Raw genomic sequence first — 20277 nt, forward strand, 5'->3', positions numbered from 1 at the left:
TGATTAGCCTGTGCGACTAGGACGGCACATTAAGCACATGCATTAAGCCCGGTTTTCACATAACGCGGCACACATAGATAGTCCGTTACCACTTCGTTACATACGATGACGAAGCATTCGCAAGTTTAAGTGGACTAGGTTTCCGATGCTTAGTACAAGGTGGGACATGACAACTTCTCAGTGAGTGCTGTTCCTTTAAATCGCGCTAATAATCCGACACGGATTAAACACATAAATGCCTACAGCGCCCGTGATCTTCTGATAATTACTTAATGCCTGATCACTCGATGTTTTTCTATTCGTGTCTTCATATGCCATTGTGTTGGAGATATCGATAAAATATTTAAATGAAAGCGAAGGGCTGGGCATGATCCGAATGATAAATATGTTGATATGATCGAGCACGAGCTAGGAACATATAAAATTGCTTGGAGATATGGATTTAATAATGCAAGGGATCATTAAATGTTTGTTTAAAATTCCGAAACCGAAATAGTTTAAAGTTTGCTGGGATTATTCCGTTTAAAATGTTTGATCAAGCTTAAATGAAGGAATTAGGTTTGCAATAATAAACATATTTAAGCGGCTTTCACGGATCGAACCTCATGGTACAATAGTGTTAGTCAGTTTGGTTCGTCAAACGTACCGTTTTAAGTAATGCCAGTATTGTGTGTGACCACAAAACGTGACGTTTCAGCGCGTGCGTTGTTAAAACGCAGGAAGTGACAGATGCCGGGAAATTTCAGATGCAGTGCAATTTTGACAGGAGTTTTAATATGGATACCATCGTGTACGGGATTATGTTTCAACCAGTTTTACCACTTTTTAAAACATAAATACTAGGAATAAGCAGTTTTCTGATACTAAAATGGCACATTTTTCGTCACCGGTGTTGCCGGCGACATTTTGTGAAGTGACCTATGATTCGGAATGGTTCGAACCTGAGGACGATCGACATCTTACCCCTTATAGGTATTCACTGATGAGAAATGACACGGACACAAACTCGGATACAGTATCCTTGACTTTGCCATCGTACACATATTATGAATACCTGAGGTCCTTATATGACTGTAGAACCACACCAACAAGATATGGGGTAAGACAAATCAGAGACTAGTTTTATAATGTCACTTTTGATGTATTATAGTTTCTTGTTGAGTCGTGTTTTTTTTTAGAGTCTTGGTTATAGAGATCACGTGAAATTACGTGATTAAACGTTCCAAAATTATGCAGTTGTTAGAAAAATAGTTTTGACCAGGTCAACATCGTTTTTCTTTTCAAAAATGCGACAAAAACAGGTCAATATTGTGATTCATCCGAGCTCTTATCAAATATTTCCTCTTTTATATCCCCCAATTACCTTGAGTTGAGCGGTTAAGGAAACAACTAAAATAATTTCTGAATATAATTCAAACAATGCCGCAATAAACGTTGTACCTTTAAAGATTTATTTAATTCCCGTTCAACCAATGTAAAAATTGTTTATTTACAGTGTAAATTGTTTATTTACAGCGTGTTTAACAACGCAAAGCCGATAGTTCCATACACACCCGCAAATGACATACACTACGCGCGTTGTTTACCTTGAGTCGAGAGGTCACATCTGAAAAGCGAGAGTACTCAATTGCAATCGGCAGGAGGTCAACAAATTCGAAAATTCGATTCACTGAACAAAGTTAGAGAAACTGAAAGATTCATTTATTTATTTTCATATCTTATTTTTACCATTTAACAAATTTCTGTTTTATTGGTCGATCTTCTTTTGAGCAACATTGAAACGAAAAAGTGCTCAAGTGTTGAAAAAGAAATAACGTTCGCAATTTCTTCAAATAAAATTTTGGCATGTTTATGTTTCTATTAAAAGATTTGATAAAATTATCATCCAATCGGGACAGGGCTTACCCACTGAAAGTGTGTATATCGTCATGTAACCTATTTTCGCGATGTACGTTCACAGATTGTTCCATGCAACATTTTCTGGGAATCGTGAAAAAATTAGAGAATTTTCATTCAAATAAATTAAATACATGAATTTGTTGAATTTAAACTAGGGAAGTGGTCTGCAATTTATGTGCCAGTTTAATGAAGAGTACCGAAGAAATGCAAGAAATAGGCATAAATTTGGACTATTTTAGTTAGATAGATAGATAGATTTATTTCGGCAAGGAATGCATACAAGGGCATTTACAACATGTACAAAATATAAAATATAACATACATGAAAATAAATATACCATTAAGTTGAAGTAAGATTTTTAAATACAATTAATCTGTTTTTTCCTTATATTAGTCATGTCTGTAATTATTTTCAAGTGTAGTAATATTAGTAAAACAAAATACTCTGAGCGCATGCGTGTGACGTCATCACGAGAGCCGCGTTATTAATGTAAACATAGTGATCGACCTTGGGTAATGCTCGACTCAATGTAATTGGAGGATAAATTGTTCTTATAGTGTTCCTAAGTAACATAAAATCGTTTATTTACGATTATTTTCCATAATAGATCGTCTGTTGATATTTTTTCACAAGAAGTTACTCTTCTCTGCAATGTCAGTTTTAAGGCTATTTATAGATATGCAAATCTTGAAATTGGAATAGCCAATCAGAATACATGGCTCAACAAGACAATATTTTCAAGATGGCAGTTTGACACTATCAAGACAATCGATTATTTATTATTATTTCTGATGATTAACTTTTGGAAAAAAGCAACAAATATACAGAACAAAGGTTAATAATTATGTTTATAATGATTCATTGTCTTAAATTATTTAATATGTGTGATGTAACCACTTTATGAAAATTACCCATATAGCATATACTGACCTGAGCATAAAGTTATGGGAATACCCCCTTAGCAAAGTCTTCCAGCATTTGATAATTCAAGAACGTTATCCTAAACACGCCCTAACAGTGCTTTTTAAAGAGATAATGGCTAAAATAGGAACCATAATTGGATAGATACTTTAAAGATAGTTAACACCTATATGCTATATGCTTGTTGAGTCGTGGGTAATTTTCATGAAGTTGTTACATCACAAATGTTTTATAAATATATGACTATGAATCATTATAAACATAATAATAAACCTTTGCTCTATATATTAGTTGCTTTTTTTTCAAATGTTTAACGTCTGTTACAATAAAAAATAAGCGATTGTGTTGGTAGTGTTAAACCACCATCGTGAAATCAGTTTCTTGTTGAGCCGTGCATTCTAATTAGCTATTCCAATTCAAGATTTGCATACTATAAATAGCTTTAAAACTGACAATACAGTGGACAGGGTTCAACATTAACTTTTTTTGGAGCATTATGAGACCGTCGGACCAGCTCCTCTTAAAATGTTCTAGCCCGAACCTGATGTCTACTAGACCATAAATGACATAATCATAGCAAATAAACACAATTGTGTCATGTAACTGTTTAATCAGGATTTATCAGTAAATAATCAGTACACACCAGATTTTTTTTATGCATAGAGTAAAACAATAAAATAAAACTTTTTTTGCTTTTCTTTGTCGAATTCAAGCCATGGGAACTGACTTGATTTTCCATCTAGGATAAAATTGACGTTTTCGTGTTACTTCATATTTACGTTTCGTGTCAGTTTGAGCGTCGGATTCTTTTTTATTAACTGATTTGTGGGACGAAAATCCAAACTTGAACAAAGCCATTCTTTTAATAACATTCTCTTGTCTGCTACGCAAAAATGTTTACATTGACGAAATTATGCTCTACAGTTTTACGATACTGCAGAAAATCATTAAAATTCATGACAACTTGACCAATGGAAACCAGCAATTTCTGCAGGAAGCTCTCCTTTGCGTCTAAAAATACTGATGAATCATGTGAATGCTCCGCGTTTATTTAAATACACTAGTTTTGTTTTAATGTAAATTACGGATACGAGAGTAATTTTACACATTAAAAAAAAAGGTTTTCACAGCAGTTAGTTATAGTTATATATATGAATCCGTATAGATTTTTTTATGTACGACCAGTCGGACAAGCTAGCCCGCAGTTTTACTAGCCCGACCACCGATCTTACTAGACAATGTCTGTCGTACGTGCCTTAGTGTCGAACCCTGGTGGAGTTTAATTTCTTGTGAAGAAATGGCAACAGACTATGTAGTATGAAAAATACTCATAAATAAACTATTTTGTGTTAATAAGGAACCCTATATGGACAATACATAAAAGTGGAAACATTGATGAATTACATATTGACCTGTTTTTGTTGCATTTTTGATCAGCAAAACGATGGTGACTGTGTCAAAACATTTTCAACAAGAACCTACCATATAGCATTCTTTTGACAAAATACTGTTTAAACATACTTCTAAATAAATGTTTCATTACACAATGCAGCAGTTATCATCCAAGTGTAATTTATTTGTGAAACTAGAAATGGCGCGGCAGAGGCCGACACGTATCCCCACGCCGAATGTTTGACCTAGGTGTGCCCCAGGGTTGGTAATGGGGCCATGCATAGCTGAGATTGACCGTATTGTCATAAGAGAAGTTCATCATCAATTAGAAGTGAATTGGTGTAGAAATGAAGAAGTTATAGTAAAAGGCAATTTTGGGTGGGTGTGACATATGTGGGCAGGGCGCCCCAGGGTTGGTAATTGTGCCATGCATAGTTGAGATTGACCGTATTGTCATAAGAGAAGTTCAGTATCAATTTGAAGTGAATCGGTGTAGAAATGAAGAAATTATAGTAAAAGGCAATTTTGGGCGGGTGTGGTCTATGTGGGCGGGGCCCCAGGGTTGGTAATGGGGCCATGCATAGTTGAGATTGACCGTATTGTCATAAGAGAGGTTCAGTATCAATTTGAAGTGAATCGGTGTAGAAATGAAGAAATTATAGTAAAAGGCAATTTTGGGCGGGTGTGGTCTATGTGGGCGGGGCCCCAGGGTTGGTAATGGGGCCATGCATAGTTGAGATTGACCGTATTGTCATAAGAGAGGTTCAGTATCAATTTGAAGTGAATCGGTGTAGAAATGAAGAAATTATAGTAAAAGGCAATTTTGGGTGGGTGTGGTCTATGTGGGCGGGGCGCCCCAGGGTTGGTAATGGGGCCATGCATAGTTGAGATTGACTGTATTGTCATAAGAGAAGTTCAATATCAATTTGAAGTGAATCGGTGTAGAAATGAAGAAATTATAGTAAAGGCAATTTTGGGTGGGTGTGGTCTATGTGGGCGGGGCCCCAGTGTTGGTTATGGGGCCATGCATAGTTGAGATTGACCCTAATGTCATAAGAGAAGTTCAGTATCAATTTGAAGTGAATCCGTGTAGAAATGAAAAAATTATAGTAAATGGAATTTTTTGGTGGGTTCGGCCTATGTGGGCGGGCGCCCCAGGGATGGGATTGGGGCCATGCATAGTTGAGATTGATCCTAATGTCATAACAAAAGTTCAGTATCAATTTGAAGTGAATCCGTGTAGAAATGAAAAAATTATAGTAAATGGAAATTTTTGGTGGGTGTGGCCTATGTGGGCGGGGCGCCCCAGGGTTGGGAATGGGGCCATGCATGGTTGAGATTGACCGTATTGTCTAAAGAGAGGTCCAGTATCAATTTGAAGTGAATCGGTGTAGAAATAAAGAAGTAAATGTAAAATAACCTAAAAAAATGAGTGATAATTTCTGACGCGGCCCCACCCCAACCGCTATAACTTTTGACCCAGGGGTCAGATCAAAATTCCAAATAGTGCAGGGTCGCACATATGCTCATAGCTACCATGTGTGTAAGTTTCAAGGTTCTAGTGCTTTTAGTGTAGGAGGAGATAGTGGCCAGGACGGACGGACAGACAGACAGACGGACGGACGGACGGCGGAGATAACCACAATATCCCCACCTTTTTTTTAAAAAGCGTGGGGATAATGATAATCTTGTGATATTTCACGGTCAGGTGACAGTGTTTTTTTTGGATGAAATATTCGGCGTTATTCGGCCCCATTCCCCCATCTGTAGAGTATATATTTTCCCCCCAAATATTTGAAAAATTCACCTCTCGGAAGTGTAATTCAATTTTAATCAATACCACATTTAAATAATTCACAGAAAAGCCAAGAAATGTTTATCTTTGAACATGAACATAACATGAAAAAGAGTTGGAATAATGTTTTTCTCTTTATGTATGGTGAATTATAGTGTTAAAACTTGATTTTGTACTGTTACTTGTTAAGCATTGAATTTTCCCCCTTTTCCCCTTTTAAGCGCGAATTTTCCCCCCCTCAGGGGACCTGACCCCTTTCCCCCAAAACTGAAAAAAAACACTGGGTGACTTTACCTTTATTTAGTAGCGAACAATGTTTTGTCGGTTATGAAAGAAAACATAATTTAATGAAGTTTAACCTTGCTGGGGCCTGTTTTCTGATTTTTGTTTACACATAGACCAGGAAAAGATTACAAATGGTGCTTTCCGGAGGCATTTTTTTCAGATGCCCTGGTGCCGATATGATGGGAGGACTTGCGCCTCCATACTTCCTTTTTACATTTGCCCTCAGACATCAATAATAACACATTTTGCCGGTCAGACTTAAGTTAATGAACAAAAGATGCATTTACTGAACATTGAAGTTGTGTTCACAATGATGCGGCCAAGGTCAATTAGAAAATATTTGAATTAAACTCTTGTCAAATGATCAAACAACAATTCCATTATGGCTGCCTAATTGTACATAGTATACAGATTTAAGATATTTTCGGGTATTATTTGATGCAGTTTAAATTTCCATATATACAAAACACTACGCGTCAAGAATTTATACTGATGTAACTGTATGTAAATTGTTATGTGATAAATCAACAAAAGCATGGCTTCCCCTGGCTCACAATTTTCTTTAGCCAGCATTATGGCTAAATGGCATCATTTGCATCTAAATTTAAGAAACAGCGAAAGCTTTGGCTCAACATTCCCAGATGGCCACATTTTGGTTTCACCTTGGTAAGAAAAGTTGTTGCGACTACCATAGTGTTGCTTGAAGTATTAGTTGTAGCCAATGTTTGTCAATGATAATTACATGAATTATAACAATAATTTATATTGACACATTTCAAGAATCGAAATAAACATCATTATAATCATGAAGTAACAACAATTTTGTTACGGTGATTAAATGTAACTTTGTAATTGTTTATAATAGGAGACATTTATTTTACAGCACGTTATTTCAACTCATTAACTAATGTCAATATTGTTGACTCACTATAATAATTTCATTTGGTAGACTTGCCAAAATATATACCGCAATATCAAAACAACACTTTACTTCCAGAGTGCTAAATCCTCCTTTCAAACAAGATCTTTATTTGTTGACACAACAACTGTCTGCCCCTATTCATGTTAAAATTCATCATGATTGAGGACAGACTGTGTTTTAAAATTCTGAAATAAACTCCAAACAAATTTATGTTTTTTTTCCACGCTGTAATTCCGCCTTTTGAACATGGCAGGGCATGTTTATGTGCCATGGCTTTAATATAAGCGATCTGTGAATGAAAAAACAGAATATATACTTACGTTATTATCCCCCGCCATAGGCGGAGGGATATTGTTTTGGTGTTGTCCATCCGTCCGTCTTTCCGTCCTTCCATCCTTCCGTCCGTCCTTCCATCCATCCGTCCGGCACTGTTGTGCCCGGAGCCATATCTTGGAAGTGCTTTGGCGGATTTCATTAAAACTTGGTATGAGTATATATATGGATAAGAGGATGATGCACGCCAAATGGCATTGTACACCATCAAATAATAACAGAGTTATGGCCCTTTGTATTTTGAAAAAATGCTTTTTTTGTGTTTCCGGAGCCATATCTTGTGTCCAGAAGTATGGCAGGGGATATCAATTCAACGAATGTGCTTGTTTAATACTGTTAAATGGTGGGCATTTTAATACGACTGCCAACAGCCTAACCACCATAATTTATGCATGTTTGTAGACCAGAAATGGGGGGGGGAGTGTTAGTTGTTATGAAAATTATACACATACGGATAAATTAATCGTTGTCTTCTCACAACTTCAGTAAAGTTAAATTTCACTGTTAAACAAATTGCAGTCCGCGGTAAAATCATTATATACATTGTAAAGTTGTGTTACAGGAAACAGGAGTATTTTTTAGGCCTAATTATATATACTACAGTACTTTTACTGTCAAACAATTGTTCATGGTCATTCAGTCCCACTAATAGGTTTAATATCAGCTCATAACTATTGACTTGCTAATTTTTATGCAATAAAAAGAGCTTTTCCACTGTGATTTATTTCGGACAAGGATAATAAAGACATCCGAAAATGTGGACCCCTATTCCTAAATTGATTTTGACCAAAGTCAGAAATCCGGCAATTAACAGGTACACAAAATAGTAATTTTTTGAACACATATGACAAAGACTACCGGTATAAATTATTTAACAGTCATATAAATTGTGTTAAATTGTATAGTATATTACTTATTGTATACTAAGTAACACCACTGTGGATTATTACTTATTGATCTATTATCCATGGGATTAGGACTTGTCGTTTGTTTGTGTTTTAAAGACCTGTACATGCATCTTCTCTTGCAGGATTTATTTTAAAACTGAATGGATTTTTACATCAGGTCAAATTTTTATCACTGACAAATTTAATTTTAAAACTGTTACATTGTCACAAGAATTTCATCACATAAGATAATTAGCTTACGAGTGTGCTTAAACATGATCAAAGTTTACAACTAGTAACCAAAAAACCTGGATTTGTGCCCAGAATGCCTCATATATTTATCCCACAGTGTTGTGAATTGTACCTGAATGCAGTGTCTGATGATCGTCCTGATCTCTTGGACAATCATGAATCAATAATATAATAAATGTAAATTTACATATAGATGTATCCATTTGATGTACACTGCTAGATTATAAGACTAATTTTAAACCTTTTTTATTAACTCGACTGCATCAAAAGCCTGAGGCTTATTGAAATGCTTTTGAGTCCATTTCCTGGATAGAACCAATGCTTGGTGTATTTTGGGAGAGCGAAACAATGCTCACACAGTAAGGATTAAACCCGTGACCTACATGTTTGGTGACATCTTAAGCCTCATCAGTACACAAAGGAACCCCCAAAATACATTACAGGGTAAAAACAAATTTTAGGACCAAACTTTTCATAGTTGTAGTCAAAAAGAAAAAATAACAAGAGCTTGACTTTGGTAAAAGGTCTCAGGGTCATTTGTATGGGTAAGTTTAGGGTGATATTTTGAGCACAAACCTTTTTTACTCAAGGCTGTTTATCACGGGCGCCACTTTCTTTTTGTGATGCATTGATAAATGAGCCAATTCTACTTCCGGGGTGCCGCTATGGACCGGATGTTATTAAATGTCACCGATAATTCTACAAAGTGAGTTAGTTTTATATGTTTTTAAACATATTTTGCTTTATTTTTAAATTCGGGCAATGTAGTTAGCTGAGTCGCACTACATTGTCCGATTTTTTATATTTTGCGAAATATGTCGGAAACACATATAAAACCTACTCACCCTGAAAAAGTTATACGTGAAATTTCAAAACATCCGGTCCTTAGCGCCACCTCAGAAATAGCATTGGCTCATTTATTAATGCATCGCAAAAAAGATATGGCGCCCGTGATTAACGGCCGTGTAACTGTTACTGTCTGCATATGCTGTATATTTTGAATTAAAGGTTACAGTATACTAAATAATTGAGATGTGCAATGCTACACTCTTTTAACTATCATCTTGATTTACTGTGATTTTACTGCCATGTTTTCAGAACCCTTTCCCACTCAAAAGCAAAGTGAAAATGGCAAACAGCATAAAACCAGAACAACCTGCAAGTAACATGGCAATAAATCACTTTTAGATATGCTCTGTGAAAAGGGGGTTTAATGTATGTGCATTAAGTGTCGTCTCTGATAAGCCTGTGTGGACTGCACAGGCTAATATGGGACGACACTTTATACACATCTATTAAACCCCCATTTCACTGAGCGTGACTCATCTGTATTTTACTTTCACAGAAAATGTGGTCCTGTATTATGCTGTAATGCTGTACAAATAGAAATTTTGAATGTTGAGAATGAAAAATTCAAACATGTTAACACATGTGCACCCACAAACACATTATTCCTATGCTTTTGGAGTTTCAAAGAAAAAGTTGTATGAAAATGAATAACAAATCTGCCACAAAAAGGTATAAAAGTTGTTCTGCAAATTATTTGAATAAAAAGGAATGGTAACCAGCAAAAAACGTTCACAAAAAACGGTCATCGTGACAAAAAATGAATATAAGGTTTTATATACCTGACACATGATAACATTTCTTTCAATGAATGCACAATGAAAGTATATAAGTAGTGAATAAACATTCTACCCACGGCAGACACTTGAAACTGACATACGGATCCATTGAAAATATTTGCTCAGGCATTCATTACATGGAATACCTAATTGCACCATTGAGAGGTGACACTTGCGGTAAAATAGCTTATAGGCTCCTCTTTACAATAAAACATCTTGCATAATGGAGTTTCCCAATAACTGAAAATAATATTAGAATAATATTTTATTGCCAAATGGTGGTGATATTGGAATACTGCTGAATTTACATAATGGAGAAATGATTAATTGTCTACTTATTTTTACATATTCAATGACAGTACAATTTAAAAAGATAAATGTTTTATCTTTATGTATATAATTATGTATTCAGCTTCATCAAGCAGCGTATTACAGATGTACCCCCCACTGATTTTATGTTTTAATTTCTGCTTACAGTGCAAGTGTTAAGTGGAAGGAGGTGTTGTATGAAAGTTATTTTGAAGTGAATGCCCGTTGAGGCAAATCTGCCTGATCAACTTTGAATCATATAGCCATAGCTCAATGTTCTGTGACAAATGTTTGTTTACCAGAATCATTTAGTATATTGTATAGCTTTATTTGCATAAATGACTCATGGATAATAATGTTCTGTGAATAATTAATAAACTACTGCTATTTGATCACCTCCAGTAAATAATGTTTAATTTTGATATTAGCTCATAATTCCGCACAATTTCATCAGTTGTGAACTCATTCAACTACATTTATAATAATCTGATCCTGAATGCAAATGTAAATCAGAATGTGATTTTTGTGATGCAAAATTCTTCCTATTTGGGAAAAGATAATGAATATTAAAAATTCAAAATGATAAAAAATATACTGTAAGACTCAGTCATGAGTCCAGATTTATTTATAAAAAAATTGTTTAAAATTATAGTCTCAACTTTAGGGGGTTCCATGCACACATGGTGTAATTTTATAAAAATTGCAAGGACATACAAAAACTAAATTTCTAATTGTTTTCAAAGAATACTATCAGAATAGCAAACAGTTTGGATCCTGATGAGACGCCACATTCTGTGTTATGCTGTTTGCTGCTCATCAGCATCTAACAATTGGAAATGAAGCCTTTAAAACTTGAATCTAGTAAGAAAGGTCTTCAATTAAATTTAACTTTCTAAGGGACTATGAATGCGTCACAATTAGTATTTTAGTATCCAAGAAGTAAAAGGTTAATTATTTTTGTGGATGTAATATGCACATGTGACTGTGTGTGTGAAAACATGGATTGTTCATTGTATTACCTGGGTGGGGAATGACTCTTTTAAACGTCAAATAAAAACTGGGGTATTTCAATTGAACATGCATAAAAGTGAAGAAAAAAATAAGTGGTAATAATCTTCAGGCATTTGTCTGCATTTACATGACTTTTTATGTCCCCCACCACTATAGTGGGGGAACATATTGTTTTTGACCTGTCTGTTGGTTTATTTGTTTGCTCAAATTTGCATTCTGCCATAACTTTTGCAATATTGAAGATAGCAACTTCATATTTGGCATGCATGTGTATCTCATGGGGCTGCACATTTTAAGTGGTGAAAGGTCAAGGTCATCCTTCAAGGTAAAAGGTCAAATATAAAGCTTCAAAGCGGCGCAGTAGTGGACATTGAGTTTCTGACAAACAAATTTCTTGATTGTTTACTGACATACAAAATCATTGTTCAGATGGATGGTGGGCTCTAAACTTAAAATCTCAGTAGGTAAAACACACAAAATAGTTGCACCTTTGGACTTTACTGTGCCATAAAGCACAAAGTAACTAATTTACTATTGCAGAATTATGTTATGCCATTTGTACTTTTTAACCCTTCATATGGAGAGGTAATAAATAAGCCAATGTTAGTCATATTTTCCCCACTTCTCCACTCATGGGCTTAATAATAGACTTATGGCTGAATTTTTAAGGTACTGAATTCCATCTTGAGTCTCTAAAAACAGAGTATTTAGGGTGTTATTTTGCTTTCTTTTATATAGTGTTCTCTTATTTGTAAATTCTAAATGTTACACAAAAAGGACGGTTGTCAGTAATATATATGGGCCATACTGTGTGAAAAGAAGGTTTAATGCATGTGTGTAAAGTGTCGTCCCAGATTAGCCTGTGCAGGCAGGCTGTCAAGCGGTCATACTTTTTCCTACTTTTTCCTACTATTTCCTACTTTTTCATCAGGATCCTACTTTTTCCTATTTTTTTACCAAATCTTCCTACTATTCCTACTTTTTCATTTTCAATGGAGAATTATTTTTTTTAAAGAGTTTATTTAGTAAACTTGCAGGATGAATGAATCTATGACATGACTGTATCCCTGTTAATGTGCATTCATCTAGATGAGACCTGACAACCCATGCTGACTGTCTGCTAGCACCTCTTCAGGAGCATAAATATTTATTTCTTATGTAACTTTTAAAATTATTGACAAGTTTTTTTTTGAAGTAACAATAGTGCCTTGTTTACTTCCTTAGCATTTGTACACTGCAGACTTCACTACCTTACACAGTTCCCAGTGATGCAAGAGCTGAGGGAACCCATTGTTTATTCCAGTTTTATTTTGTTTCCATTGACAACAATTTGACCAAACCTTATGCATGTTAACATGATATTGCTGTTTGGAATGTAGAGATATAGAGATACATGTATTGTATGAGTGGTTATGTAATATGGAATTTATTACACAAGTTATTGGAAAAAAGATAAAACTGATGCTTTGCCGAGTTTTCATCATTTACAAATATAATGTAATAAATTCTGTATTACATGACAACGGATATGATGTTCTATTGATATCATAGGTACATCATGTATAGTAATTAAAGATAAATGCACAGAGCCTAAATGCCCTGATACATTTTTATGCTCCCGGTAGGGTGGCATATTGCAGTTGTACTGTCAGTCCGTTTGTCTGTCTGTCTGTGTGTGTGTGTCCGTCCGAAAACTTTAATATGGGCCATAACTTTTGCAATATTGAAGAAAGCAACTTGATATTTGGCATGCATGTGTATCTCATGAAGCTGCACATTTTGAGTGGTGAAAGGTGAAGGTCATCCTTCAAGGTCAAAAGTTAAAAAATACAATCCAAGGGAAGTAATAAGCTTTAAAAGGGAGATAATTTCTAAACCTGCCAAATGATATATTGAAATTTTATTTCAAAGCTGCGCAATAGTGGGCATTGTGTTTCGGACAAACACAATTCTTGTCTAATGATGCCATAGCTAGTGAGGTAACTTCAAGGTGTTAAAGCGAAGTATTAAAATTATTAAACGGCATTATTACACTCCCGCAAAGTCATCAATAATGTAAAAGCCATTATTTGAAACTGGAATAAACAATGTAGTGCAACTGTTTCATTGCCCAATCAATGCTGTCATAAAAGATGTCAGGTGATAAGGTCCTATCTCCAGTTGCATAATCTGCTCTGCAATGACCAGTCATTTTGAATGTAACTTAAGTCATTATAACTGCACCCTATTGTCAATTTAAAGGTTTCACAATGTAGCTGTAGCAGAGCATTTACACTGCTTTATATACTAGTATTAATCTTGTACAACAAGTTGGTGTATCACTAAATAAATTTGGTCTTCTGCTTAAGGATATAACATGCACAATATAATTACCATTTGTATATCGATACACAGAAGACCTCTAACCACTTATTTGATGATACACCAAAATGAACAGCATCTAATTACATGTATACTTCTTTATCAGGGTAGCTTTGCTTGAAACTTAATTATCATAGATACACTATAAGTGCTAAAATTCCTAGTGGGAAAACAAAGTTTAACCCTTCATGGATGGAGAAGTTGGACAACAGTGGAAAAACACTGGGATCATGGTGCAAGAGAGATACTGGCAATGAGTTTGCAAGATATTGTACTGTTTGAATGAAGTCCATATTGTAGTAATTCTGGTGCTAATCAACTTATAAGTCATGCAGATGGATGAAAACGCAAGGAAAACATGAAATACATGCATGATAATTCACAAAAGCGTTTGTTTGGAAGTGCCCAAAAGCCAAGCAGCTCTCAGGGTTGTGGGGATAAATCTATCTGTATGCAAGTACATCCATCACACAAGGAACAGGTACAAAAGGCTGAAATCTTCTGGGCCCTTAAGGTAGCTTCAAGTGGGTATCCATACAGAACATGTGATGGCACTCCTGCTCTGTTTCAAGCTATGTTTCCTGGACCTGTGTCTAAAAAATAAGTATTATGTATTCCTACTTTTGAGGGAAAAGTTCCTACTTTTTCCTACTTTTTTCCTACTTTTCTTGCAAAAGTAGTTCCTATTTTTTCCTACTTTTTGAAAAAAGGTCACTTGACAGCCTGTGCAGGCTCATCAGGGACTACACTGTCTGCTTTTATTGTATTTTTTCGTTCACACAAATTGTCTTCTTAGCAAAAATCCAGTTTAGGCGAAAAGTGTCATCCCTGATTAGCCTTTGCCTCTGGGACGACACTTTACGCACATGCATTATACCCCTTTTTACAGAGCACGGCTTATATGCGTCTTATTCTCAGAAAACTGGGCTTAATTCATGTGCGTAAAGTGTCGTCCCAGATTAGCCTGTGCAGTCTGCACAGGCTAATCAGGGACGACACTTTCCGACTAAAATTGATTTTTTGCTAACAAGAGACTTTTTTAAATGAAAAATATCATAAAAGCGGAAAGTGTTGTCCCTGTTTAGCCTGTGCAGACAGCACAGGCTGATCTTAGATGACACTTTACTTTATGCACATGCATGAAACCCCCTTTTCGCAGTCTGCACAGGCTAATCAGGGACGACACTTTCCGCTTAAACTTGATTTTCGGTATGGAGGGACTTCCTTGAAACTAAAAATACCATTAAAGCGGAAAGTGTCGTTCCTGATTAGCCTGTGCGGACTGCACAGGCTAATCTGGGACGACACTTTACGCACATGCATTTAGCCCAGTTTTCTCAGAACAAGACACAATTCATCAACTTTTACAATTCCTTTACAAATAATTGAATGACAACACAGGATTCAGGTCAAAGAAGCAGTCATCAAAGTTAACACTCACCAGCTCGCCAATATGAGTAGAGAAAAAATTGGATACAGAATTTTTTATTGAAGACCACCCGTCAATAAACTGTTATAACCAAAAATCAACAATTCAAAACAAAAATGTTTTGATACATATTAAATTAATGTAAAAGTCAACAATTGCTAAGCATTGATTTGTAAACCAAATTTTGTATTGAATAACATCAGAAAACGTAATCATACACTAGACAAGACATGGTGAATAAAAAAAAACAATTTATTGTTTGTGCTAGTAAAAATTGTCTCTAGATTGTAAGAACTCAAACGTAACATGCTAAGCATGACTTGCTTGTACTTTCAAAAACTTATTTAGAACCAATTGCAGAATAAAGCATTGCATAAAAGTTCAACAATATTTGAAATTTTAATGTAACTAGCCTTACTTGTTCTAATTTAAAAAAAAATATTTTAAAGACTGAAGGAGGACAAATAAAATTGTGGCACAAAACTTCAAAATAAATGTGTGTTAAGTGTCATTCTAGATAAACCTGCATAGTCTTAACAAGCTAATTAGGGACTTTCCTCAAAGATAGGATTTTTGTCAAGAGAGACTTCCTTAACACAAACATTCCATAAAAGAGGAAAGTGTCATCCCTGATTAGCCTGTGCAAACTGCACAGGCTAATCTGGGATTGCAATTTACGTTCATGCATTGTACCCCATTTTCCCTTGTGTGTTTGCAGGTTCATCATGGTAATGCAGGGGGCCATCTTAGTGAGCTGGGCCGGGCACCAACCTGGCACGCCTACAACATGGGGACCGGGTCTGAGCTGAGCAGGCAGGCCATCAAGTCTGAACCCACCCGCATACGGCCGACGTACCCCTTCCCTAGTCTACATCTTATACAGGTGAGAAAATGTTCTGTTTAAATACAGGCGGATATTAATGAAGCATTTTGATTTAATGAGTCCCAGGACTCCCATATAATATTTGGGACTCTTCTTTTTCAAATAACCCAGAAAAAATTCTAAGAGTTGCAGACTTAATTGATGAGGTCTGATGTTTTCATTGAGGACTGAGCAGAATAGACCTCAGATAAAGTTGCTTATTTTTAATCAAAAGAATGAGCTTATTAAAGTTCATCAGTTTTTTAGCAGTACAAAAATTGGCGTGTTTTGTGTTTACCAACCTAATTTATAATAGCCCTGAGTGTATGGACTGTCATTTAGTTAAAAACTCGTTTTTTTGCTGACTAGAAATTGGCAGACTCACTTTGTTTTCAGGCTATTTTTAACAGAGTTCTCATGGTCAATAATGCTTTTGGAGAATTCACATGATTGATCATGCTTACCAGAATTGCTGGCCAAGTGTCTGCTGGTTGTAATCAAGTTTTAGGTCTTAGGTGGCATATTGGGTTGAACGCAGCAGATACAAATTTTTCAGTCTGGTTTATCAATTTGTGCTGCATTGTAAAAAATAATACACTCATTTGTTACCTACGGACTGCACAGGCTAATTTTGGACGACACTTAGCGTACATGCATTGTGTTTTCAGCAAGGGGGAGACAGTGGTGATCATTTCATGCATTGTGTTTTCAGCAAGGGGAAGACAGCGGTGATGATTTCAAGCATTGTGTTTTCAGCAAGGAGATGACAGCGGTGATGATTTCATGCATTGTGTTTTCAGCAAGGGGGAGACAGCGGTAATGATTTCATGCATTGTGTTTTCAGCAAGGGGGAGACAGCGGTAATGATTTCATGCATTGTGTTTTTAGCAAGGGGGAGACAGTGGTGATCATTTCATGCATTGTGTTTTCAGCAAGGGGGAGACAGCGGTTATGATTTCATGCATTGTGTTTTCAGCAAGGGGGAGACAGCGGTGATGATTTCATGCATTGTGTTTTCAGCAAGGGGGAGACAGCGGTAATGATTTCATGCATTGTGTTTTCAGCAAGGGGGAGACAGCGGTGATGATTTCATGCATTGTGTTTTCAGCAAGGGGGAGACAGCGGTGATGATTTCATGCATTGTGTTTTCAGCAAGGGGGAGACAGCGGTGATGAGCTGGAGGAGGAGATGGCGTACGCAGGACGCACGCGCGAGAAACTGGTCTGGGTGGACGCTCTCAACAAATGGGTGCCAGAAAAACAGGTATCCAGCAAAGCAGATCAGGGTTTTAGTGAAGAAAATTATTTAGTTATTTTAGAGCAATTTAACTCTTTCAGTGCTGGAACTGAATTTTGAAGGCCTTTGCAAACAGTTTGGACCCAGATGAGATGCCACAGAATTTGGTGTCTCATCTGGATCCAAACTGTTTGCTATTCTGATAGTATTCTTTGAAAAAAATCGAAGAAAATGATAATTTTCGAAATTCAGCAAACAACAAATTTCCCAGCATGCAAAGGGTTAAAGTAAGCTATGGGCTGATATGACACTCCAGTCAGTTCCTTGGGAAGAGCCAGTACTTGGTGTCTGTGGACAATTCCTGGTAACGCTTAACCCGAGCCCACCTGGTCAAAAGGCAGAAACTGTATCAATAACATTGTTTCATCCTCTCAAGGCAGGTTGTGGGAAAGCTGGACTCAATGTTGGTGTAGGTCTCATCAGTTGATCTTATTTGAATTAAACGGACATGTAGTGTTGATTTTTCAAATGGCCATAAATGACATGTTTTTAATTTTGTTAATATATATGCTATTTAAACAAAGCATAAGGATTAGTATATTTATTTGACCATATGTGTTTTGTAATTATTTGTTATTAATAATGGAGTTCACTACCAAAAAGTGATAAATAAAAAAATATATTAAGGGAGACTACTTATCATTGGCTCCATATATTGGAAACAAGAGTTGCCTGGTATAGACAAGGAAGTTAATATTGAATAAACAAACTGTCTGAAGATCAGATATATATGATGACTGAATCCTACTTATATAGCAATAAAATTAACAACTATAAAAAGCTATTAAACATTCTCATAAATTAATAATTAAGCATGCTTTGATAAGAAATGTAAAATGGAATTTAAATTAATGCTTCAATAATAACAAGAAATATCTTTAAAAAAGATATACGGCGTAAATAGTTTAATGAATGAGATCAAGGATAGCGAATGTCTTTTTCTGTGCAGTTCTTAGCTGCATCACACGCAGTACGGGATGTTACGGGGAGTTTTCGCGGCTTATTTTACATTATAACATATTGCTGGTCATAAACCTATAGATACAAAACAGAAAACCAAAAGAAGAATGGAAGTGAAATTTAAACATATGAGTCAACCGGCCACACGAGAAGTATCCGTATTTATAGGCGCGTTCTTCGAACAAACCTGTTTTAGTGGTTTGTCGGGCATTGCTATTTGATTCGATTATTAACAGTATCAATTATCATCGTGCTAATGCTTAAAGTAATATTATGGGCATTTTGCACTGTTGAATTGAGCTGAAAAGAATTAACAGGTCAAAATAGTTAGTTAAAATGTGGTTACTGATTAATTATCTGCAACTCACCTTGCTACCAGTTGTTTATTAGCCGGATTTTTTTCGAAAAAATCTCGGCTTATAGATTGATGTTGTCGGGCGGGCGGGGGGGGCGGGGCGGGGGGGGCGGGTGGGCGGGCGGCGTGCTCGAAAATGTTAAAGTTCTTATTTCATGGTATAACTTTGGTATGCTTGGACCTAGAGTCTTCAAACTTGACATGAAGGTTGGCCAGGATTAACAGATGACCACTGGTCATTTCAAGGTCATTCATTTGAAGGTCAAGGTCACTGTGACCTTCAATATAAAAAATGTTAAAGTTGTTATAACTTTGGTATGCTTGGACCTAGAGTCTTGAAACTTGACATGAAGGTTGGCCATAACTAGTTAGTAACCACTGGTCATTTCAAGGTCATTCATTTGAAGGTCAAGGTCACTGTGACCTTGAATGTAAAAATGTTAAAGTTCTTATTTCATGGTATAACTTTGGTATGCTTGGACCTAGAGTCTTCAAACTTGACATGAAGGTTGGCCAGGATTAACAGATGACCACTGGTCATTTCAAGGTCATTCATTTGAAGGTCAAGGTCACTGTGACCTTCAATATAAAAAATGTTAAAGTTGTTATAACTTTGGTATGCTTGGACCTAGAGTCTTGAAACTTGACATGAAGGTTGGCCATAACTAGTTAGTAACCACTGGTCATTTCAAGGTCATTCATTTGAAGGTCAAGGTCACTGTGACCTTGAATGTAAAAATGTTAAAGTTCTTATTTCATGGTATAACTTTGGTATGCTTGGACCTAGAGTCTTCAAACTTGACATGAAGGTTGGCCAGGATTAACAGATGACCACTGGTCATTTCAAGGTCATTCATTTGAAGGTGAAGGTCACTGTGACCTTCAATATAAAAATGTTAAAGTTGTTATAACTTTGGTATGCTTGGACCTAGAGTCTTGATACTTGACATGAAGGTTGGCCAGAACTAGTAAGTAACCACTGGACATTTCAAGGTCATTCATTTGAAGGTCAAGGTCACTGTGACCTTGAATGTAAAAATGTTAAAGTTGTTATAACTTTGGTATGCTTGGACCTAGAGTCTTGAAACTTGACATGAAGGTTGGCCAGAACTAGTAAGTAACCACTGGACATTTCAAGGTCATTCATTTGAAGGTCAAGGTCACTGTGACCTTGAATGTAAAAATGTTAAAGTTCTTATTTCATGTTATAACTTTGGTATGCTTGTACCTAGAGTCTTCAAACTTGACATAAAGGTTGGCCAGTACTAGAAGATCACCACTGCTCATTTCAATGTCATTCATTTGAAGGTCAAGGTCAAGTTTATTTTCTTACATTTGATAATGAAATTGATGGAAACTTCAAACAATATGTTACTAATTTG

At 35.9% G+C, this 20277-nt stretch overlaps 1 protein-coding gene across 5 annotated transcripts in view; it reads left to right on the top strand.

Moving 5' to 3' along the window:
- The first annotated feature begins 231 nt into the window (after positions 1 to 231).
- The window catches only part of LOC127852178 (golgin subfamily A member 6-like protein 22), a 98627-nt gene continuing 78581 nt past the window's right edge, over positions 232 to 20277 (top strand). For 2 of the 5 annotated variants that reach the window (XM_052386048.1, XM_052386049.1), the window contains exons 1-3: positions 233 to 1099; positions 16141 to 16305; positions 17437 to 17547. In XM_052386048.1, coding sequence (XP_052242008.1) covers positions 869 to 1099; positions 16141 to 16305; positions 17437 to 17547 — 507 coding nt within the window. In that variant the 5' untranslated portion in view covers positions 233 to 868. Of the gene's footprint in view, positions 1100 to 16140; positions 16306 to 17436; positions 17548 to 20277 lie in introns of all 5 variants that reach the window. The other 3 variants (XM_052386047.1, XM_052386050.1, XM_052386051.1) reach the window with 3 other exon arrangements.

Source organism: Dreissena polymorpha, chromosome 12 (genome assembly GCF_020536995.1).
Source record: "Dreissena polymorpha isolate Duluth1 chromosome 12, UMN_Dpol_1.0, whole genome shotgun sequence".
Lineage (NCBI taxonomy): Eukaryota > Metazoa > Mollusca > Bivalvia > Myida > Dreissenidae > Dreissena > Dreissena polymorpha.